This window comes from Balaenoptera ricei, chromosome 8, assembly GCF_028023285.1.
Source record: "Balaenoptera ricei isolate mBalRic1 chromosome 8, mBalRic1.hap2, whole genome shotgun sequence".
In the NCBI taxonomy this organism is placed as follows: Eukaryota; Metazoa; Chordata; class Mammalia; order Artiodactyla; family Balaenopteridae; genus Balaenoptera; species Balaenoptera ricei.
The window spans coordinates 82,771,027-82,795,658 of record NC_082646.1 but is presented as its reverse complement, the minus strand read 5'-3'; the positions used below and the strand labels follow the sequence as shown (position 1 = coordinate 82,795,658).

At 40.2% G+C, this 24,632-nt stretch overlaps 1 protein-coding gene and 1 long non-coding RNA gene across 2 annotated transcripts in view; one reads left to right on the top strand and one right to left on the bottom strand.

The window, feature by feature from the left end:
- Nucleotides 1-24,632, top strand: part of LGR4 (leucine rich repeat containing G protein-coupled receptor 4) — a 96,948-nt gene that overhangs the window by 58,502 nt on the left and 13,814 nt on the right. Inside the window, exons 3-10 of the mRNA XM_059931293.1 lie at nucleotides 9,677-9,748; nucleotides 11,004-11,075; nucleotides 19,420-19,635; nucleotides 20,479-20,550; nucleotides 22,430-22,498; nucleotides 23,406-23,477; nucleotides 23,660-23,731; nucleotides 24,067-24,135. Of these exons, the coding sequence (XP_059787276.1) occupies nucleotides 9,677-9,748; nucleotides 11,004-11,075; nucleotides 19,420-19,635; nucleotides 20,479-20,550; nucleotides 22,430-22,498; nucleotides 23,406-23,477; nucleotides 23,660-23,731; nucleotides 24,067-24,135 (714 nt within the window). The remainder of the gene's footprint in view (nucleotides 1-9,676; nucleotides 9,749-11,003; nucleotides 11,076-19,419; nucleotides 19,636-20,478; nucleotides 20,551-22,429; nucleotides 22,499-23,405; nucleotides 23,478-23,659; nucleotides 23,732-24,066; nucleotides 24,136-24,632) is intronic.
- LOC132369907 (uncharacterized) lies at nucleotides 77-6,089 on the bottom strand. Its single transcript, XR_009504487.1, has 3 exons — nucleotides 5,972-6,089; nucleotides 5,667-5,850; nucleotides 77-468 (listed from the first exon to the last, which is right to left on the bottom strand). It is a non-coding gene; the product is annotated as an uncharacterized LOC132369907 (long non-coding RNA).

Sequence of the window (24,632 nt, the reverse complement as noted above, 5' to 3'; positions counted from 1 at the left end):
GGGGAGAGAAGATAAAGTTTGGAATATGTCCAGTATCTGACAGGAGTCCACAGGGTGTAAGAGACAAAAACCCAGCTGAGGCATAGAAGATTTATTGTTTCATGTAGATCTAGGAAGTCTAGAGGTGGAATTGGCTTCAGATTGTCCTGGATCTCGAGGTTTCACAGTTGAGAGAGTTTTCTCATGCTTTCCATTTCTCAGCTTCAGTTGTCTCTACTTTTGTGTTTTGGCTTTGTTCTTTGTTCTATAGTGGGAGAAATAACCTTCAGCAGCCCCCACGTACATCTTTGCATCTTGAGATCCAAGATGAATATCTAAAGTCTTCCTTGCTGCTTTCAGCAGAAAAGTCCTAGGAGAACTTTCGTTGTCCAGGCTGGCTTCATGTGCCTATCCTTGAACCAGTCACTCTCTTCTGTTTGGGTTGGTATGGTCCATCCTGGGTCCTGGGCTCATCCTCACTAGGACCACCTGGAATAGAGAAGAAGTCCCCCAAAGGAAGCAGAAGGGGGAAGGAAGACACGCCTGAGAGAAAGAAACCATAGTTATCACGGCTCACTGGAACCTAGTGAGTAGACAACTGTAGGAAATGTTTGTTTACTTGGGTCAACCTGAAATGAACAAAGGATCACTGAAGAATAGGAAGGTTAAAGCCTAGATAATATAAATTTACAGTGGAACCAACAGGCTCTGTAACTTTGTCCTATAGTGCTTAGCAGCTTAGAAGTAGAGGCAGTGAAACATGTGATATACTCAGAATTGGGGTTTGATAAGTTAGTGTTTCATAAGCAACTAGGGGAAATCAAGCAGGAGAATCAACAGTTCGTTGTTAAAGTGTTTCAGGTGGGATTCAGAAAGTGTAGAGAGGCTAATGAAACCACAGTTTGCTGGCTCATTTACCTATTTTAATCAAAGCTAATTATTTGTTCTTTGACTAAAAGTAGTACTGACTACAAGTAAGTGAAAATGTCTTTAATATTCTACTGGCATGATTGAATTTTCCAGTAAGGAAATAGGCTAAGTCATTTCTTTCATGTATTGTCCACTCTTAGTCAAGTCATGCTTATTTAACACAATTGTTTTATGCTTTAGTAGAATTTTAACTCAGAATTTGTTCATCATTTTCCCCTGCTGGACTTTATGTATACGTCAAAGATTACGTTAGAGCTGCTAGAAATATTTGTATCATTGATGCACTTGCCTTTGTAAGGAAATGATCCTAAAATTAATGGATACTCAATTTTTAAAGTCTGGATGCATAGAAAGATAAGGAGAAGGGAGGAAAAGTAATCACCTATTATCTTGCACTGAGCAATACCCACGGTTAATATTTTGTTGTTTATACTTCCCGACTTTTCTCTTAGTATATGTATGTAATTTCTTTTCTCAGCATGATTGGTTAAGACCAATCAGAATTTACTCATGGAGCTAAGTCATATTTGAATAAACCCAGGCTCTGCCACGAAGTCTTGAGTGGGTATGTGGTAGGCAACCAACAGTATGTACCATAGTTCCTCTCTATCCAATTCACAGCTTACCCATTTTATTCAGTCTATTTTGAGCCCTTTCTGCCATAAGAAGCCTTCCCTGGTCCTTATCCAAATTCCTCTTGCACTTTCTCTGCCCCTCACCATTTAATGCTGGATTGAGTGCCTTGTTATTTTGTGCTCTAAGCGTGTCAGTATGCACCTGTCTATTCAACTCCATGGACTTTCCTCTAAGAGCAGCACTTATTGTCACACACCTCCTGCATGACCTTTGGTGACAGTGACCACATTTTTGAATTTGAAATTGAGGGAAGGGTTAAGACAAAGGATCTCTTCTTATTTTGAGTTTATTATCAGCCTATATAAAAACTAAATTCCATTGACGTCTTATGTTTAATGAATTATCCTTATTTAAAAGAAAAGAAATGAGAAATGTCTTGGGAAAACTCAGTACTTAACTTTGCCATACCTATGGTGTTTGGCTTGTAGTAGAAGGTCAATATTTGTTGGTTGATGTTAGCTGTAATTTTTTTTTTTTAAGCTGTAACATGTTTCCTCATATGGCTAGATATTACATGTGTTTAGTGCCAGAAGATAAATGACTAGGTTGTCAGGATAAACTTTGCTCAGGAAATGTAACTATTGCCGGGGTTTTTATTGATTTACCTATAAAATAAAGCCTTCTATGGGTTACTTACTCTAAGAGGAAGTGAGAGACACAAAAGGGCAGTCGGGTGCCGATGGAACTTAAGTTTCTTGAATTGAATAAAGCTCTTTTAGTATGTGGAAGAGTTCTAGATGGCCTGTAGACTGAGTTTTAGCAAGGACAAGCTTATTTTTTGTTAAACATTACTACTTTCATTTTTGTGCATTTAGACAGAACTATGTAATATGATATATATATGAAATAATTTTCCCCTCTCTGCAAAGGAAGACTACATTAAAAAACCTTGGGAATAATAAGGGTTCTTAATACATGCATGTTTAAAAAATATATTTAATTTTTACATATTCTTCCATGAAAGTTATATGAAAGTATAAAACTCTTCCCCGGTATGTGAAGAAATAGGGTAAAACATTGTTAGTTGATTCAGGACTCTCTGCTCTACTGTGGCGGATGAAGTTTATTTAACCTTGGTGGGAAGAATGTCCAAGGAGACCTGTCAAGGATGCTAGTCAGTGGTTGGCCCTCGGCATTACCAAGAAAAGAGCCACATCCTTTGGTCCTTTGGAAGTCAGTCACAAAACAACATGGTTTTGTTTCTAGAGTTTCCATTATTTTGTTTTGATCACCTTATTTTATTTCTAAGATTTACATTCTTTAGCTATGCTGTAGGATCTTAGACAAGGCACAGAGGAAACAGAGGCTCACTTTCCTCACCTGTTTAAAAAAAAAATAACAGGAGCAGGCCCACTGCAACATGGTGGGGTAATGACAATGAAAACTGTTACACAAATGTTAGTTTTTGTTAAGATGTACTGATACCAAATATCCCTAAATGGGAACAGTACACTTCCTGAGCTCTCAATTTTTCACAGGAGCCAGCAGAGTTCTGAGCCCATAGTAGGGCCTTAAGGTATAAATAAATAGATGATTAAGGACTTATTAGAGGTACACATTATCAGTTTTTTTTAAATTTTACTTTTAAAACTGTTGCAAACATTTTGGGTCCTGCTGATGTCAAATTATATTTCATAGGAGAGCGTCGCTCACCTCCTGTTGGACGCTTTCCCGTGCGTGGCCTTCCTGGCCCAGTTCAGTTTTGAACTGGACGCGCCATCTCTGAAGGCAGAGTCAGGGCTCGTGGTTGCATCTGTGGAACTTGGCCCAGAGCGTGGCACCGTGCTGGTGCACCCACTCGAGAGAATTTAATGGCACCGCAGGAGGGGCAGCCCGGATGTGTGTGGGTCCCATCTGGGAGAGGTCGTATGCATGGCGTTGAATGAGGATCTCTTGGGGGTGGGGACACGTAGGTGTGGAAAGAAATGGTGAGGGAGGCGAGAAGCCGTGGCCAAGGGGTAGATAAACGGGGCCCAGAAGGGAAGGGTGGTGCTCACTGTCGTTCTTCTGGCAGGACTTGCCACAAGGCCAGGCCATCCGGTAACCACCTCTGCAGAGTGGCGGTGGGCATGTGAGCGGCTGGGAGGCTGTGGCTCTGTCACCTATGGTCCAGGTCCTCTCCACCAGGGGACGGAGAAATTGCCACAAGCAAATCTCTCTATTGTTTGCCTGCAGCGCGTGCTGGGGCCTGGGCCTTCCTGCTGCAGTTGCTTTGCCTCCCTCTGCTGGCTCCTCCCCATGGCTCCTCACAACAGCTGCTGGAAGCTTCTGACCCCTCCTCCGCCCTCCCCCTAGCCAGCCCATGTGTCTAGTCAGTGTGGATAGTATAGTCCTTACCCCACTGATTCTTGGCTGGAATTCCAGCCAAATGGCTACGGGGACATTTCTGTCATAGACCAGAAGAAACCTAGATCCAGGCACTTCTCAGAGACATGACACCAATTGGCATACTGTCTATTTCACACTCGCCTCTCTTGTTGCTTTAAATTGCTTCCCAAGTGAAGAAATCCCAGTCTATTCAGCGCATCTCACGAAGGTAGGAACCCTCTGGCACAGGTGACCATGGACCAGTGTCCATTTAACCAGCGCTGTTCCTGCTTTCCTTCTTCTGGGAGGGATGGCAGATAGAAAATATCATGTAGCATATGCATTAAGAATCGAGGATATAATTGAAAACTCTAGCCTCCCCTAGAAGGAGCCCCTAATGTGAATCCATGGTCCTTATGAATAAAAGTGCACACAAAACAGACTCATAAAGACATCATATGCTGAGACACTTGTATCCTGTTTTCCTGGAACGGTTCCAAATCCGAAGGGAACGTGGAAGGCTAATGGATCAGTTTCCCTCTCCTCCACCCTTTCTCTGTCTCTACCCTCTCCATCTCTGCTTCTGGGACTGTTTTAACAAGCAGAATAAATAGGAGTTGCCTTGAGATAGACTGTGTCCCCATTTGAAGTCCTGCTAGACTTGTTTTAATTCTGTGTGATTGTGTGCACGACCAAGCGTGTGTTGAGATAACACTGTTGACCGGGAGATGGTGTTCTCATGCTCAAGGTCCATCCCACTTCCTTAAGAAAATATACTACCAGAACAGGTTAAGAAAGAAAATTGTTGCCATAGCACTTTCAAATCAAGCCCAAGTAGTTCTGTCCCGTTAGGAGAGCAGAGGGGAGTGGGGGAGTAGCAATGAAACAAGAGGAGAAAACATGCAGAAAAGCGAAGTCAGCTTTCCCCACACCTTAAATAGCAGTGTTACCTTTTTTGAATCCAGAGTCTTATACTGGGGTTTAGTTGAGGCATTACAGCAAATACTGAGTGTCTGTTTCATCGAAGGTCCCACACAAGAGGGTCCAAAATGAATACGACCTAGTCACTGCCCATAAGGCACCTATAATACAGTTGAAGGAGTTGCAACAAGTTCATAGTAACCAGAGGCAAAATAAGATGCACCCGATGAGAGAGCTGCGTCTGATATAACCTGTGGAATCCAAGAAAGGGTATATCATAATAGTTCCACATTGTTGGTAGCATGCAGTTTGCAATGATGATGAATAAGGTTTCAGCTGGCAGAGACTGGAGTGGAGGTATTGCAGACAAAGGCAGTGCCATGAGTGAGCAAAGAGTCCGAGGTGGGAAAGCAGGGTGTCCTAAAACATAGGGCACAAGGAACATTCGGGAATAAGGTGAAAAGGGAAGAGAGGATCATACTGAAGGTCTAGCTAATTCAGTGGGGAAAAGAAGCCTTTGGGAAAATGCTCAGAGTTGTGCTTTTTAAGATTTAGATCTCACAGTGTTAATAATGAAGTGGTTTGAGGCAGGAGTCTTGTGGAGGTTCATGGCAATAATCCAGGAAGAAGAAAATGAGGGTCTAGACTCAGGTGGCAGGAGGAAGAGTAAAAGAGTGGCTGGATGGAGACTTTGCACGAGGCTCCCTATGGGCTTTGGAGACTGAAGAGCTACGGGATGCAGAGGGGTAGGCAGTGATGCCTGGGACCGCCCACATTTAGCAGGCAGAAAATGGTACCACTTTTCACTCTTCTGTTCTCACCCCAATGAGTTTTTTCTTTAGGGCTTCACAGTCATTGGAAGAATAGTAAAAGATATAAATATCATTATTTACCACATTAAAAAAGTTTTCTGGAGCCAGCCAGTAGGTCCTCATGAAGTGAGACGCTGAGAAAACTGTTGGGTGTAGTGCAGACAAATGCAGGCCTAAAAGGGGAAGGCGCTGCCCTTTGCTAGTAGAGGGCCATGGGTGACAAATTCTTCCTCGGGATCAGCCATCTCTTTTTCTTTGGGAGTTGCTAAAAAAGCACAGTGGAGACTGCTCTGTACCCTAAATAGAGTCAGAGTGAATTTAGGGCATGCCACCCGCCACCCTTAGCCACCCAGGGATCCCATCTTCCCCCGTTTCCCGCTGGTCACCTTTGGCTGTGGGGAAATTCCTCCATAATTGCAGTTCTGAGCTCCTAATGCCGTAGTCCCTGCTGTGAGCACTGATCTGCTGGGTGAGAGCCGTTGCTCCTCAAACCAGGCTATTAACTTGCCCAGGTCCCCTTTGTTTCACCTTCTGGGAATTATTTCCCAGCCTCCTGGTGACACACCAGAGGCATCGAGTTGCCGAAGGACGCGGATAAGCGCTGGAGCCAGTCAGGCGAGAACTGGAAAGCTGGCTCCTCTGCTTACCTGATGTGTGACTTCTGCCAAGTCACCTAACCTCTCAGGGACTCAGGAGTGAGGCCACTGTCAGGAGATGATTAAAAGGAAAGAATGTAAACCACCTAGCTCAGTGCCTCTAACTGCTCTGGGCACATGACATGGTAGGGTTTTTTCTCCCAGAGATTTTGGGACTTTGTCCCTAACCCTGTTCTTTATTCACTTTGCTCTCTCCTGGATCTGAGTTTTTGGACATGAAGCATCCCCAGGGTCTACTATAAGAAGTACTGGGTCATAAAATCAGCAAAATATAAAGAGGCTTGAGAGGGTGCAATTGCTGAAGCTGCAGAGGCTGCCGTGTTTATTATTCATTAACCCAGGAGCTAGGTAAACATGGGTAGATACATTCCTGAAGGCTCCACCTGATCTGTTTACTCTCCTAAGGAACGAAGTAATCAGAGTGGTGTGAGCCCTCCCTCGCTCAGCATTATCACCGCCCCCTGCCCGCATCCTAGCAGTGTTGGCTTCTCCAGAGAGCAAGCCTGGGTTTCAGGATAAGTCACGTGCACAGCTCATTTGGTCATTTCTCTGAACTGGAAGTAGTGTAGAAAGAAAGGATGCTTTTGGAGGTTAGGCTCCTTTAGCTTTCCCAGGCTTATAAAGAGGCAGCTCATTGGGAAAAGGAAGTAAATGTTTTGGCTAATGTGGCTCAGCACTGTTTTCTGTTGACAAGTAAAGGTAATCAGGTGTTCTGTGCTTTGCCACTTCCTTTGTCACCTTGTAAAATCCTCTTTTCCTGAGCCCTAGTACAATAGACTGAACTCCTCAAGGACAGCCCATAGATAGGGGGACATTCAAAAGTAAGAGACGAAAGCACAAGAATCCTGTGACAGCCTTGGTCTGTTTACAGTGTTCATTTTTTGGTGGACTTGAGCTTCTTAAGGCTGGTCTTGCGAGTCACGTGACTACTTGCTGCCCTGGGGGGAAGGAGGCTATTGTCCCTTCTAGTCCTAATGGTCCAATTTGATCTTATAAAATGTGACCTTTTACACACTGCATTACAGCTATGAGCATTATCAGTTGAATGTAATTAGTGAGTCTGGGGTGTAGAAGGCCCCTCGAGAGGGCTTGTACTAAGCCTGCACTAAGGTAGACTATAGGATGCTATCTGTCTTCAAGGAGGAAATGCTGAGAATGCAATTTCTGACTAATGGGTTGACACACTGGTAGGTGGTGACAGAATTGTGGGATGCATGCTCTGTTCTTGGAAGCTTTTGTACTTGGCCTATAAAACTAATGTGCTAGAAACAGCCAGTAGAAGGTAGCCTGTTTAGTTATGCCTTCCAAGAATTCACACATAAGGCATGTTGGTAAGAACTGACATTTTCTAGGGAAGTCACACTGGAGTCGGGGATTTAAGGGGTGAAGATGAGGTTGTGAGGTGAAGCATTTAAGGACATAGTGGTCAAGCTGGCTAGTCTAGAACCCAGAGGATTTGCTGAGGAGGAATAGTTTTAAATAGAAGTGTTGAAAAGTCTTAACACCATCTTCTGCGGTCCCTCGTTTTACATATGGTGGACCCCATGAGGTGAAAGGCCATTAGGCTGATGGTGCAGAGTAAGCTGTTGTGAGCCTGGGTTGAAGGATGCCCTTGAAGGGCATGCAGTTTAGAGCTTAGGTGCTAGGGTGCCTTGTGAGAAGCAAAGTCGTGCACAGTGAGAGGGCTTTCTAGGGAGAATTTAGTTTAGGGGCATGAACCCTGTGTTAAACCTGTAGTGTTGCCTGAGAATCCAGCATGGTTGTCCTTGCAATTGAAGAAATAATTCTACACACTCACTCTTGGTTTCTGAGTCCTCTTTCACTTTCCCATTCCCTGCAACACACACACACACCTTCAGTACACATTTCTGTGTTAATGCTTAGTTAGTAAGGATCAAATATTATCCTTTCCAGGGCTATTTGCATTTTAACTGGGACAAAAACTTCAAGAGAAAATAATGCATCTAAAAAATAGAGTTTCAGATCTCTGTGACTTCAAGTTTTAGGAAGGGTAAAGGAGCCCTCCTTATGTCCCTAAAATCAGGGTGTCTAAGAAGAACAGATTGAAGTGGGGGGACTTGAAGTCTAAGGAAAGGATGTCCTCTGCCTGGAGCTGAATAGGTGCTCATATTTGTTAATCAGTGAATGAAACTTTTTAGTGAATGAATGAATTGCCGAATAAGGCTCAGGAGGGCAGGGTGCTTACAGAAAGAAGAGAAAGGGCAATGGAAATTAGACCCATTCGAGGAGGATTTAATATGACTTGATGACTATGATCCTAAGACCTGATGGGGAGAAAGCATTTTTTAAAAAAATCACGCATACAGAATCTCATTGCTTGGGAGAGTTCCCCTGATGGAACCAGGAAGCTGGAACAGTCCTATGTTTAATCATCGGGGCACGCAACTATCATTTTTAAGTCAATACAATTGACCCTTGAATAACATGGGGGTTAATCCACTGATAATGTATCGTCACCCCCACTCCCACCCCTTATCCAAGGTTCTTCCACATCCACGGATTCCGCCAACCTCGGACTGTGTGGTACAGTATGTACTATTGGAAAAGATCTGCGTGGATGTGAACCCATGCCGCTCAAACCCGCTGTTATTCAAGGGTCAACTGTACTTGAAAACCTGCCTCCCGTTCACCTGTTTACAAGTCACTCATACGAGTTGCTGCCCTGCTTCCTGCTTCTTCTCCCTAAAGTTCTCTGTCCAACTTTTCCTCCCATGTCTGAGTGTTTGGGAAAATGGGAGAAAACGTGGGGGCTCAGGATGAATTGCGTGCTCCTCTCTTACTAAAGGACCCAAGGACTTCTTATCCTTTTCTTACTCCACTCTTACTCGCACTTAAATTTGTCACTTTGAAATGTCTTTAGGAAAACATTTATCTTTTAAAAAAAAACATGCCTTTGTTTGGAAAGTCATGCTTATAGTGACTTTCACTTTTTGCCTCTCTTTTCCACGGAATATGCTGCCCTTGGTTATGGAGAGATAACAGGCTCTCCTTGTCTCCCGAAGGCATTCATTCCTCCTTGACAGACTGGTGTGCTCTGATCTGTGTAAAACTCCTGCCTGCTGCCCAGTGCTCTGTATTTATGAGGCACCTGGAAAACACCGCAAGCGACCGAGAGTGACCATGAATAGCAAACTTAATTTGGTCTAATATGTTTTGGCTTGCTTGACCTCACCAGAATAAAAATGTGCCTGTTTAAATTATTGTATTGAAGTTAAAAAAAAAAATTCTAGAGGCATTTATCTCATTGGAAGAACCTTGGGATCGCTTTAGCAGAGGTTTAAGTCCATGTTTAATGTCGGATAGACTAGAGAGATGTTTAATGTAGAGCTTCAATAGCAGATTGGGTTATTGTGAGTTATGAATTTTAAGAGTCTGAATTACTATTTTTCTCTTGCTACTTTTTTTTTCTCCTAGACGACTGGCTGGCAACGACCTTTCTTTTATCCACCCAAAGGCCTTGTCGGGGTTGAAAGAACTCAAAGTTCTGTAAGTAATGCAATTTTAGAGTTTCACAGCTGGCTGTGTATTTTCTTTCTGCGTAGTCAACATGCTCGGAGCTAGGTTAAGCACAGTTTCTTTTAGTTCAGGATTAAAAGATTTAAGGAGTGGCCAATGGGTAGTGTGGGAGGCTAGAGGCTGATTTAGGCAACCTTGGGTCTAGATAACAAAAGTTAACGTCTAAATAACAGGCGCTCTGACCTCTGGTGCATTACAATTGAATGTTAGGCTTTTTGTGTGGCTAATGCATTGAATCAAAATCGTATTTAAACTTCACTGGTAAGGTTTTGTTTCTACCTCGTTTATAGCTCTAAGAACTTTGCATGAGCTGACCCTAAAGGGAAAAAGGCTTCCAAGATCTCCAAATGTAAAATCATTTTAGAGCTAAAGGGAATTGAGATGCCTATGATTTACAGGGCCTGCGAGAGATCAGGAAATAAATTCCTGGTAGTGGTGAGGAACTGGCACACTGGGGAGCCGGTGAACTGACTGCTGGCCCCACCTCGCCACTGCCTCGCTGGGTGACCATCTATAAGTCACTAGACCTCTCTGGTTCAGTGAGTTAGACGGGCCGTTTTCCATTCCATTTGGTGGTGATGATTCTTGTCAGGCAGTCATTTCATTAATATGACCAGGAAGGACATTAGGCAAAACTAGTAAAGACTTCATGTTCATTACTGATCTGTACCTCCATTCTCCAGGTCGGAGAGTATTAGATAATTAAAGCTTTATTTCTGCCCTGGCCCTGCATTCACTGGGGACGTGGCCACTGCCCCCTAAGAAGTCAGGGTCTGCTGTCCTCTTAACAAAATTGTCTTTCTCTAATGTATGTGTTTCTGGGCTGTGCTTTATTTCAATTTGAAAAGGCATTAGGGATTCTAGTGGGTTTGCTTGCTATACCTCCCAGTTAACTTGTTATACCTCCCAGTTAACACTAATGGTACCTTGGGTGATGAATATTAATTAGGGTGCCTTAATTCCTGAGAATGAAACAATCCTGGCTGACCCAGCAGGTCTGTGTTAGGAGATGGCTTGGGACAGTGGCCTAGGTTTCATTTCTGGCTTTACGACAAATGCCTCTTGCTCTGTGGCAACTCTCTTATCTTGGGTGCTTTCCACCTCGACTCCTCCTCCTTTTTTTGCTATTGGAAAGATTTTTTTTTGGAAAGAAATGGTTCTAAATTCTTCTAAGAAAAAATGGTCATAATTGCTTCTTATTCACTAACCAAAAATTTCCTTCCAGAACTCTCCAGAACAACCAGTTGAAAACAGTACCCAGTGAAGCCATTCGAGGACTGAGTGCTTTGCAGTCTTTGTAAGTAACTTTTTGGTTTTCTGCATTCTTGAATCATTAGGAGACCACTCTGGCTACTAAGTAGGTAAAGAACTGTAATCCTAGGGAAAGAAGAGATGTATCCTCTCATCTGGGATAAAAATGGGGATGGCTAGTTGCTGTTACTGAAATGTCCATTGAAATATCCTGTCTCCAAGGCTGGGAGAAAGCTATAAGCTTGCATGTAGCAGGTGATTACACCCTCTGTGGAATCAGGGTTATGTGTGTACAGAAGTTCTAGAGTCTTGTGCCATGACGCTCAAGAAACAGCCACAGAGAGGTTTCTGTTTCAGGTGGTAATGATCATCAGAGCAAATTAATTATGGGTCCTCATCTGTGGATGTTGAACACTCACCAGGGGTGGTGACTTAATCGCCTGTGCTGTCTTTTTCTCAGGTTTTTTTTTGAGGAAAGTTTGGTTTGATGTGGAATGTTCAAAATTTCAGCTCTTAAACAGCAAGGTCCTACTGTATAGCACAGGGAACTATGTTCAGTATCCTATAATAAACCATAATGGAAAAGAATATGAAATATATATATATGTGTGTGTGTGTATGTAAAACTGAATCACTTTGTTGTACACCAGAAACTAACACAACATTGTAAATCAACTATACTTAAATTACAAAAAAGATTTCAGCTCTTGGTTTTTATCATGTTTAGCCACTATTTTCAAAAGCTTTTTTGCATAGCACTTCACTTTATTCTTGTTTGAATTCTTTCCCATATAAACATATGTATGTGTTAATATGTATATGAACCTGGAGAACGGGGGTCATTACCTCCATGGTTTAGCTATGCACACCCCGCTTCCCCCTAGAGTGGGGGGATCAGGTAAGCAACAGTAGTATCACAGGAACCATGCAAACCCACAGAAGATTCTAAAGAAACAACCATTTTTATGTTACATAAACAGGTATTTGTTCATGACTAGACTGCGTGTTGTGGACTAGTGTTGTCAGGTCTCCCCATCCCTGGGTTAGAAGATCCAGCTTCTCTGTCTTCAGGGGCTCGGTTTTAGAAAAGGTTGAGAAGCACTGAACTGAAGCATGTGGTTATTGTAATCTTTCACCAAGATTAGGAGAAGCCCTTTGCATATTTATCTGTCAGAATGTTTACGTTGCTCTCAAAGGAAGTTCAGATAAATTCAGATTAATTAGAATTCTGAAACAGGCCTGTCTGGTTTTGCATCCCCACTCTGCCCCTTGTTAGCTGGTAGCTGGTTTGGGGCACGTTATTTAAAATTCTCTGTGCAGTAGTTTGCTTATTACCTACCAGGTACTCTAATGCATGAAAAGCACTTTTAACAATATCTGACATGTAGTAAGTGCTCAGTAAACATTTGTAGAATCTATTAATATTAATAATGATGACTGTTTTATCTGTTCTTTCTTTTGATTACTAGATTACCCAATTTGCCTAACTAGGTGAAGGAATCATCTGAAAGTAATGAAAAAGTAGTCTTTAAAACAAGCAATTTCATTAGTTTCTTATTCTACTACAGTGAACACAAATTTGCATTGCCTCAGTTCATGTCCTAACACTAAATACAGTGGGACTAGGGCCTAGTTTCTCAAAGTGTGGCACTTGGCCCACCCTCAACAAAATCACTAGGGGGATATTGCTAGAATGCAGATTCTTAGGCCATACCCTAGGAGTCATGATACTGTCTCTTTAAAGGTAGGGTCCAAGAAGCTGTATTTTAAAAAATTTCCCCAGATCATCCTCATGGATACAGAAGTTCTGAGAATCACTGAATGAAAAACTGTAATAGTTATCACACTTAGGTGTTTATAATTTTAATTATAAAATTAGGGTATAACCACATCACATATTTGTGTACTAATCTGTCCCATAAATTTTTTTTTATTGCCCTTTGAAATAACTGTAAAGGTGAGCATTTGTAGAGATGCACATGAGCTAGAGAAGACATAGGTGAAAGTGACTGATGGGCTTGTCCCTTCCACTCGCTGATATAAAACCATTTATAACTGCTCCAAAAGCACATCACTGGAAATTGTAAATTATAGATTACCTTTGATTTTAGATTAGATAGTCTGGTAGTTAATGGGCAGTAATATGAAAATGAAAATATGTACTAGTAAAGCATAGCATGTGCTGTAAAGGTTAAACTTTAAAGTGTATCTACTATCATAAAAAGGAGTATCTGGGATATTGGCCATTTAAGTTCTGGTTTCAATATAAGTTTAATTTAAGGTAGATATTTGTTAAGTAGCTCATTTCACCAAATGCCGAGTTATGGAACATACGGATTCATTATTTGCCATCACTAATTGAATAGGATTCCAAATAGACTATTTCAGGGAATAGGTTGGAATGAGTTCCGTGATTTTGCTGCCTCTGCACCATTTCTAACCTTGGACGGATGTACACAGAAGGAGCCATCTTACCTCCCTTGGATCTGAATTCATTAGACATTTTAAATAGTTCTCTTTTTCTTTTGCTTCTTCAGAATTTGTTTTCCTTCAAAACCTTCATACAGGATTGTTCTTATTTCCCAAGACTTAATGATCAAAATAATCATTTTGTCTAGTTGGAAGGCTGAAAAAGAGAAAGCTAAAGTCTTTGGACATTAGAAAAATTACCAAGAAAATATACAAATAGATTTTTTTCTAACTTGTGGTCCATAAGTACTCTAAAGTGCACATGGTATTTTTGATCATTTAGATGGGAAAAAAATTTGAGAAAGGATAGATACATGTATATGTATAACTGAATCACTTTGCTGTACACCTGAAACTAACACAACAGTGTTAATCAACTGTACTCCAATATAAAATAAAAAGTTAAAAAAAATAAAGTATTTTCACAAAAATCATAGGTTTCTTCCTCTAAAATAATGTTTTAAACAAGCATACTGTGCTCATCACTCACTGAGTGCAGTGCATTGTTTAAATTATCTCCCAAATTGGGATGGGAGGGAGGTAGGGTTAAGGAGAGGAGTCAAACTACTTTTTTAATAAAGGCATTGGGATTTTTTTATATGTATCAGAAATATAAGGAGCTATGTGCCAGGCCTGTTTTATTTAAGAAGGAAATGTTCATGGGTTTGTTAGCATAGTGGGTGCAGTGGTCAAGTTAGATACAATTGAAATTCTGTCCTGGTGTAAAACAGTGTTATCAACACTTGAGTCAGTTTGCAAATCTGATCTTCAGACCTGAATTACATGAAAGATTTCCTTGTGGTTTTGAAATAATAGTGCTCAGAAGGAGCAAAGTTCATTAGGGCTTGAAATTGACCAGAAGTGGTTTGCTGCAAGTGGGTGACGATGGCTATAAAATCTGAAAGTGAATTGTAGATATTAATAAAAAGCTAACCTAACAACTTTCCATGAAGCCATGAAAATGGCTAAAGCGTTGCCTGAGCAGGATATTAAAATGACATGTCAGAACTTGCTCCACTAGAATTTTTTTCTTTATAGTTGTTCACACTTATATTGACTATTAAAGGATTTCAAAGACTACATTTCCTAGGTTTTCTACCGTAACAGAATTTAAGTAGTTTGAACTTGAAACTGGTAACAGAATATAATACTATGATGTCTACATTATTGGTAAGTGAGGAGTAGAGAGAAAAAGGGAGAGCTTTTGATTACACAGAACAAGTGTTTATGATAACATAGACATTCATCAGTAAATAGCTGCATTTAAAATTGTTATTGTAATTTCACTTACGGCAAGAGAAAAAAGTATGTGAGTCTCAGTAAGATATAAAACAGGCTTTTGAGAATAGGGAAAAGAAGCACATTTTAAAGACGAAAATAGTAAGGGAATTTAGTTAATACATTGTTAACTGTTTAACAACTCAAGTGCACTTAAATAAAGTAATAGTTATCTCTTGCCAAATGAAGTTGAAATAGTAAAATAACTTAAGCCACATAATCTCTTCACGTTGTGAGATATCTAATGCCATTTACTGCCCCTATTGAAAGAATCAGTTACAGTATTTTGGTTTTTGGTCTGTTAGTTAGGATGAATTTTAATAGTGTAGGTCCTTGGTACAAACCCACGCTAAGACCATTTCTCTGTGAAACATTGATCTCAGTGTAAGTGCAAACTCATTACATTTATGGGTGTGCCACCAACACCCACATGTGGATTGAGGCATAAGGATTAACCATTTGAGTCACCACAAATCCTTTTTCTCATTAACTTTTTATTTAAGGGTTCCATTTTCCCAGATTTCTTCCTTTTGATCTCTTACGTATGGCTGACTTTACAATTTGGGGAAATTTTTAACAGAGGAAATTGTGTCTGTGCATTTATTGTTGTATTATTATGTTGCATAGAAGGTAGTTTCATTACTATCTTAGCTCAGAACTCACCTGGTTATCTTGCTAAGTTAAGACCACCCCTTTTCTTTGGTGGGGTGTAGCACAGAATTCTGCAGGAGCCTAAATGGTGTATATAATACTGGACTTATGTTAAAAAGGTCTAGAAGGGACTTCCCTGGTGGCACAGTGGTTAAAAGTCCGCCTGCCAATGCAGGGGACACGGGTTCGATCCCTGGTCGGGGAGGATCCCACATGCTGCAGAGCAACTGAGCCCGTGCGCCGCAACTACTGAGCCTGCGCTCTAGAGCCCGTGAGCCACAACTACTGAGCCCACGTGCCACAACTACTGAAGGCCGCGTACCTAGAGCCCGGGCTCTGCAGCAAGAGAAACCACCGCAATGAGAAGCCTGTGCCCCACAACGCAGAGTAGCCCCTGCTCGCTGCAACTAGAGAAAGCCTGTGCGCAGCAGCGAAGACCCAACACAACCAAGATAGATAGATAGATAGATAGATAAATAAATAAATTTTTTAAAAACGTCTAGACAACTTTTCTTTCTTTCTTTTTTTTTTTAACTGTGTTCATCCTGTTGACAGAAAATACAATCTGATAAATTTTCATGATTCTTTTTTTTAAATTAATTAATTAATTAATTAATGGCTGTGTTGGGTCTTCGTTTCTGTGCGAGGGCTTTCTCTAGTTGCGGCAAGCGGGGGCCACTCTTCATCGCGGTGCGCGGGCCTCTCACTATCGCGGCCTCTCTTGTTGTGGAGCACAGGCTCCAGACGCGCAGGCTCAGTAGTTGTGGCTCACGGGCTTAGTTGCTCCGCGGCACGTGGGATCTTCCCAGACCAGGGCTCGAACCCGTGTCCCCTGCATTGGCAGGCAGATTCTCGACCACTGTGCCACCAGGGAAGCCCTAGACAACTTTTCTTATAGTTTTTTGCCACATCTTTTTTTTCTTCCCGTTTTATTGAAATATGATTGACATATAGTACTGTATAAGTTTAAGGTGTACAGCATAATGATTTGACTTATGTACATCATGAAATAATAACCACAATAAATTTAGTGAAAATACATCATCTCATACAGATACTTAAAGAAATAGAAAAAAAATTTTTTTTTCCTTTTGATGAGAGCTCAGGATTTATTCTCTTAACAGCATTTATATGTAACATTCAGCAGTGTTAATTATATCTATCATGTTGTGCATTACATCCCTAATACTTATTCACCTTATACTGGATGTACATCTTAATGAAACACATATAGAGAGGACTTAATGTCAGTGGAGTGTTGTGTGTGTGTGTGTGTGGAGAGCGCTGCTCATTATTTTCTTGAGTGTGAATGAACATTATCCTCATTCTTATAACATGAGCAATTTAAACTTTTAAACTGTTGTGACACTGAGAAACTGGGGAGGGATTTCAATTTGTGCTTAAAATACAATCTAAATCCTCACCTGGCCTAATGGGGCTCTGCGTCATCTGGTCCCCATTTGCATTCGCATCTGTGTCTCCCTGGACCCTCCACTCTCTTCCTCCTGTGTTCTAGTCACTCGGACCTTCTGGGAGTTGATGGGACCACACCCAGTTGGTTTCTGCTACTGAGTCTCTGCCCTCACTGTTCCCGTTGCCTCAAACACTCCTTGCCAAGCTTCCTTTGCCACTTGCTCTGGATCTCAGTTTAATGGTACCTTCTTAGAGATGCTTTTCCTGACCAATACATTGTAAGAAGCTACCCTCCGCCTCAGCCCCTGCTAATCCTGATCTCAGTACCCTGCTTATTTCCTTCATAGCACTTTTTAAGCGCTCTGCAATCGTTTTTCAGTCTGTTAATTATATTGTGGGTCCGTCCTCACTAGAATGTGGGTCAGTCTCCTCATTCCTGTCGTGTTCACCATTTTTACCTTTTGTGCCTAACAAGATGCTCAGTTTACATGTGTTGAATGAATTGCAGATAGATTAGCTGCGTGTAGAATTTAATTGCATGATTTAGTTACATTATATGGTTAATTATATGATTATATTTCAGCTCCACATTATTTATAGAAAATGTCCAGATGTGTGAATGTGAAATAAATGTCCTTAACTCCCTCCACCCCAAAAAAATGTCTCTCTCTCCCTAAGTAGAAGTTCCTTGAGGCTGTGAAGCATGTGCGTGTGTATGTGTGTATGTGTGTGTGTGCTTGAACACACTGCCATCTACTCATTAAAGAAAATCTGCTAAGCAGCTCTGTAGCCAGTACTTTGCCAGTCTGTTATATAAAGGATGCCTATCTCTTCTCAGGGATAAGTAGGTTCTAGAAAGTACAAGGAATAAACAAACCTAAAACTGTTTGTTTCTAAGTGGATTCTTAAGGCAGCTGCTCAGTTTCTGAATCTCCCCACTTTTTAGTGCTCTTCAAGTTATATTATCAAACAGAAGGCTTCCATCAGATCCTTACCGGGACCAAGGGTCTTTGACCTCGGCCAATCTGCCTCTGGAAAGGAGACTGCATTTGGGGCTGGGGCAGTCAGTTGGGAGCGGGGGCTCAGCACTTGCATGGAGGGGAAAGGGACAGTTATGGCAGGATCTGAAGCTGGAGCAGCACAGGGAAACAGGAGGCACGAAAACCACTCTGAAGTCAGAATTTCCTGAACTTGAAGGCTGCCAAAGTTGATTTCTTTAAAAAAATGGGCTGCCATTTTGACCTTGCAGCTGTTTTCTAGTGTTCCCTAATTTTCACCAAGAGATCCAAGCCTGTGAGATATGGATTTAAATAGTGAGGTTATATCAACAAGGTATTTGCGAAGAAAGTTGTGATTTGCCTGGTGCATACAGTTCCTCATCATATTAATACTAACTTGTCATTTTGGCGAAAAGCAGTTCTTCCAACAATTACGCCTGGTTATGTCAACACTAACATTTAGGACTTGGTTTCTCAGATTTTCAGATGGAGATTTAATTTTTAAGTATGGGTAATCCTATTAGTGAGGTGTCATTAATTCCAAAATTTGGGGGAAAATCAAAGAAACTGTAAAGCCACAGTAACGTTGATCGAAGGAGCTGTTTAATTTTTCCTCGGGACAGTTTGCCTTTTTCTTAATATCTGTTAATTTTGACAAACTAATTTTTCAAATGTACTTAGGCCTAAGAGAAGAGGAGAGGGTTGCTTTGCCAGTACGTGACACTTATATTTTTAACTTGCCTGGTGGTAATAAGGATTGTTGAGAATCTATTGAAATGGTTTGTTGCTGTAGAAAAAAATTGTAAATATGTTCTTACTCTTTCCCCTTTGGTACCAAGTCAGAATAGCAATTAAATTTAATATCAAATATTAGTTATAAAACTGTAAGTATATATATATATATATTTTTTTTTTTAATAAATTTATTTATTTATTTTTGGCTGTGTTGGGTCTTCGCTGCTGCGGGCAGGCTTTCTCTAGTTGCAGCCAGGGGGGGCTACTCTTCGTTGCGATGTGCGGGCTTCTCATTGTCATGGCTTCTCTTGTTGCAGAGCACGGGCTCTAGAGCGCAGGCTTCAGTAGTCGTGGTGCATGGGCTTAGTTGCTCCGCGGTATGTGGGATCTTCCCGGGCCAGGGATTGAACCCGTGTCCCCTGCATTGGCAGGCGGATTCTTAACCACTGCGCCACCAAGGAAGTCCCTGTTTTTCTATATTTTTGATAAGTACATTCTGAAACATGAAATTCGAGCTTGAGCTTTGAGGGTTTCTTTCTTTCTTTAATATATCATTCTGCCGTACAGTTGTGCTTAGCCAAGGATTCTTGAAGGATTCAGATTTGTACGCATCCCTTTGTTATGAAGGAAGGGAGACAACTGAGTTCCATATGCTGGTCTTGGAAACATTGTTAGATTTTAGGAAAACTTCTAGTGAAATTAAAGAAATAAGGGATGCTGTGTCTTTGGTCATTTTTATAACTCCATTTTTTTTTTTTTTTTTTTTTGAACCCTGAGAGTTGTGTGACTTGCCTTGACTCATTCTGCTAGAATCCATTATTGAAGGTGGTTGTTTTTTTCTGTCAGGCGTCTAGATGCCAACCATATCACCGCAGTGCCTGAGGACAGTTTTGAGGGGCTCACTCAGTTACGGCATCTGTGGCTGGATGACAACAGTTTGACAGAGGTGCCAGTGCATCCCCTCAGCAATCTGCCGACCCTGCAGGCGCTGACCTTGGCTCTCAACAAAATCTCCAGCATCCCGGATTTTGCATTTACTAACCTGTCCAGCCTGGTGGTTCTGTAAGTATCCACCCCTTTTAATACTATATATTTGTGTTAATTTGGGGGCAACAGCACAGTTCTTGTGACAAATTGTTATGAAAGTACCTCACTGAGTATGTTCTTGGAGAGCTGGTGTTTGGGGGATCTGCCTTTTTTACAAAATTACATGTGCTGACTTTTAAAAATACAAAACAGGATAATTTTTTAAAAAGTAACGTTCGATGATAACAGTTGAATCTCTCAAAAATAAATGGCCATTTGTAGTCAGGAGAAGAAAGTGGGTCATTCAGCAAACACTGGTACAGCTTTTACTTGTATCCCAGCAATGCATTCAGTGTTAAAAGAGGCAGAATCCTTTTGGAGACGCCCATAGAAAATGAGTTTCAGTGATCTTTCATGTTTTTACTGTCTATTCAAAGAGTATGTGATTTACTGTTGTTTCAAAAACTTGGACATAATAAAGTGGCATTTCTTGTAAAATCTGTTACCGATTCTCACTGATGTAAGCTGACATTTCCCCCACCTCCCCATAGGAGAACTCATCAAAGTTTCGCTTCATATAATTAAAAGCTCATCAAAACTTTTGTTTGGATATGGGTAAATACTCAAGAATCTTCCATGTGTGCACCCCTTTTCCACTAGAGATATGTTCCTTTTCCACTGGCCTCCTATGTTCAGTGAATCCGAGTCTGTGCAGCGTTTATCAAGAGATATCTACCCAATGCTATTTGTTTTCCATTAGTCAAGTGTTGCAATGTTTAGCTGCACCATTCCTTTAAGCTCTACCAATTTAGACATGTAAAACATTATAATACTTGCTTCTGGGTGAGGCAAAAGTCATTTTGATGCTTTTTTCCATAGGCATCTTCATAACAATAAAATTAAAAGCCTGGGTCAACGCTGTTTCGATGGACTCGATAACCTGGAGACCTTGTAAGTTTATTCGTATTTTGGATGATCACATTTGGGAAGTTGACAGTGCAATTTTGCATTTCATTGCAGAAAAAGGAAAAAAAGTAACGGTCTTAAGTTCAGCTCATTATTAATTTGCTTTAATACATGACTAAAGTCTTGCCTTCAGATAACACAGTCATGAAAACTAATCTAGGTTTCTGGTTAAAAATGGCGCACAAGATTGATATTTCTTACAAAAGGACATGGTAAAACCAGCTCAGTCTGCCAAGCTGTACACCTTTTCAAAAACTTTGGTTTTTGTTAGTATGATAGGCAGTTTTGGAACTTTGGACCTTATAAAATTAATACTGGAAAAGTTGTTTTATTTCTTTGTTTTCTCCCTCATCTCAGTTGCCTTGCTAATTGTTAACAGTGGGTTTGAATACCATCTCTGCTTTTATATGCTAAATGCGATGAAGGTTTCCATTTTGCTTAGGATACTTTTATTGTTGTTTCTATTGTTAAAGTGTTTGAGAATTCTGGCTGTTTCAAAACTGTCCATTGTACCACGATATGAGCAAAAGACATAGTGCAGCTGTGTGTAATCAAGAGTAGGATCTTTGTTTTTGTTGTTTTGGTTTGTACTAGTTGCCTTTATTCAGAGATTTATAATATCTGCCATTGTGGTATAGTAAATGATTCAGAGAATGTCCCAGTTAGATGGGTGAGTAACATCTGATTGGAATGCTTAGGGTTTGTAATATTTTGTTTAATTGAATTTTTGGGTTAACTGTCAGTCAATGAGAAGACTTAAAATCTTTTAGTACTCTATTAATTCACTTTCCTGTTTAAACCACTAAAAGATAGTAAGCATCAGTGGATATTTGAAAGTTGAAGCTCTTGAAGAAGATACTGCCAAACCCAGTTCTTCTAAGTATGTAAATACCAGTGGAACAAAAGACTGGGCGGGTCTTCTGATCCTAAACCTTGTATTATTCCAATATATTATTCTAATTATATTAAAATTAAACCTTTTCTTCCCAGTTAAATTTTTATTTACCATTTTTTTCTATGTAGAAAAGGAAAACAACATTGGTCTCTAAGGTGCTGGCCTTTTGATTTTATTTACTCTCATTCTGAAATCAATCGCTGATCATATGCTAACATTCTCTTTAGGTTAAAAGAAATTAAAGTTTAAATACACTCAGAGGGACTTCCCTGACTGTCCAGTGGTTAAGACTCCGCGCTTCCAGTGCAAGGGATGAGGGTTCGATACCTGGTCGGGGAACTAAGATCCCACGTGCCTTGTGGCATGGCCAAAAAATAAATAAATAAAATACACTCAGAATTAAGACTTTTAAAAGTACAGATCACTATGGCTTTTCTCTCTCCTAATTAATGGAACTTTTTCAACAATTTGTAACCTACTTGAGGACCGTAGTTGTATGAAACCGTCCTGGTCCTTCTCCTTATTCATACTTAGGTCATCCTGCTGATGTTAGGGCTGAGGTCAGCTGCCCTCATACCAGAATTTCAGGAAGCCACTCTAAACCTAAAATAGAAACCTCAGTTTCAGGCTATTGTCATTTACAAATGATAGTCAATAAATTCTATTTTATGGAGAACTGCCATTCAGGTGATTTGTTTATTTAATGCACCAGTAATATGTGATTCTGAGAATTCTTTGCGCTTTTAAAGTTGTTGACTTAAAACATCATAGAAGAATTAAGATACTTTTTTCTATTCAGTAATCTAAGAAAAGGTGTAAATTTAATTAAATGGACTTGCAATTTGTTGTCAAAGAAAGATTACCATCCAGAGGATGTGATTTAAAAATAAAAAAAAAAATTGTACCAAAACACCTTATAAATTGTGACCATCCTTCAATGTTCTTACGTATTTTTCCAATTTTTTCTAGGGACTTGAACTATAATAATTTGGGGGAATTTCCTCAGGCTATTAAAGCCCTTCCCAGCCTGAAAGAGCTGTGAGTATTGCTTTGCTCTATCTGTGCCTTAATATCCCTGGAACTCAGCACTTAATGTTCCAACAATGAGATTTTAGAACATCTTTGTTCCATTACATGTATCATAACACACACACACACACACACACACACACACACACGATCATACAGATTGGATTATATTGGCTAGCACTGACAATTTTGAGCATAGATTACTGTATAGGGCTGGATTCCGGTGAAACAAGCCATAAGGTATGGTCTCTGCTTTGTAGGAGCTGTGGTCTTAGTCCCACTGGGGAGGCTGACCATGTAAGACAGACAGAGAGCAGTTTCTAGGTGGAAATAAGTGCTGAATGAATAGGATAAATAAATCATTCCAGAAAAAGACCTCATTGAGGCTTGGGGTCATTGGAAAAGACATCACCAAAGAGAAGGAATTTGACTGGACTTGAAAGAATGGAAATATTTAGATAAATGAAAGAGATGAGGGAGCATTTTAGATGTTGGATTTGTCAAGGTCAGAGATAAGAATGCACATGGCATAACAGAGATCGTGTGTCATGAATTGATAGCTAATATTCTGAGATGCATTGCTTAAAAACTAAATGCAGGTGACAGTGAGAGAGATTTTGGGGTTAGAATACCTATGATTCTTGCAGTCTAAAGTTCTTTGAGGATGAAGCAAGCTAAATGTATATAAGGGACCTGGCAGTGGTAGTAGGTTAAGCAGTGGGTTTAAAAAGAATTAGGTATGGTCCTGAAAAAGATGAGATGGAATTAAAAATTCAGTTTCCCCACATTTTTGAAATTTTCATGTAGTTGTTATCAGTTATATTTTACATCCTACTGAACAGTAGTAGATATTCAGGTTTTAACTTATTTCACAAGGGGATAAGCATTTCAAAATATTTTTCTTCTATCTTTGTAGGTTATTTCACAGTAATTCTATTTCTGTTATTCCTGATGGAGCATTTGATGGTAATCCACTCTTAAGAACTATGTAAGTAGTTTTGAAATTTTTTTTAAATATGTAATCATGTAAAGCAATGTCTGTACAATGCCAAACATCTGGATAAAGAATGAAAATTCAGGCTGTTAGATATATGAGCTTTGTGAACATAGATTTAGTGTTGGAGTGCTTGTGAACATATGAAAACTTTGCTTTTTTGGCTATTTTTACAGACATTTGTATGATAATCCTCTGTCTTTTGTGGGGAACTCAGCATTTCACAATTTATCTGATCTGCATTCCTTGTAAGTATTATAGAAATTTAAAAACAAACCTGAATATTTACACAGTTGCTTTAATGGAAAACTAGAATTTATCATTGTAGCTCCAGAAAACAGAATCTTTTATTTTATTTTTCTTGGGTGGAAATCCAAAAGACAACTTTGAAAATTTATGATGGCTCTTATTTATGTGAACACTTGGTCAAAATTATCACACTTTCAGGTTCAATCAAGAGATGAAACTAATCTTTTTAGGTATAATGGTACTGTAATTGTAAGCTGTTTAAAAAATAAAATGAAAATATTATCTATGAAAATTTTTTATTTTAAATTACTTTTTATCTCCCAATTTCTTAAAGAGTCATTCGTGGTGCAAGCATGGTACAGCGGTTCCCCAATCTGACTGGAACTGTCCATCTGGAGAGTCTGTAAGTGTGGCCCTTTGAAGAAGGGCTGTGTAAAGATAACACCACACTGGCCTGCTAATAGGTTGCCAGTGCTTTTTGGTGATGATGATGAGTTAATGTTGATTTCTACAATCTTGGTTTGTGAATATCATGCATAGAGATGGGTATATTGGGTTTGGAGTCAGTCAACTCAGGTAGAGTATATAGCCTAGTATGTGAGAGGTAAGTTCTGAAAAGGTCACTGAAAATAGAAGGCAGTAAGTAAGTACCAAATGAGAAGCAGTGCTTTAGGAGTTCAGAAGTGGAGCAATCGATGTAGACTATCAGAAAAGGCTTTATGGAAGAGGTGAAATGTTTCAAAATTGGATACTGTCAGGTTTCCCAGACCCGGTCTTTTATTTAGAAAGGCAGGATTTAGTAAAACCGGGGATACTGAAAATATACTCAGGTATGGCATACAGATGATCAAATATAGCTAAAACTGCATGTTTATAATCAAATGGGGAATGATGTGGAGA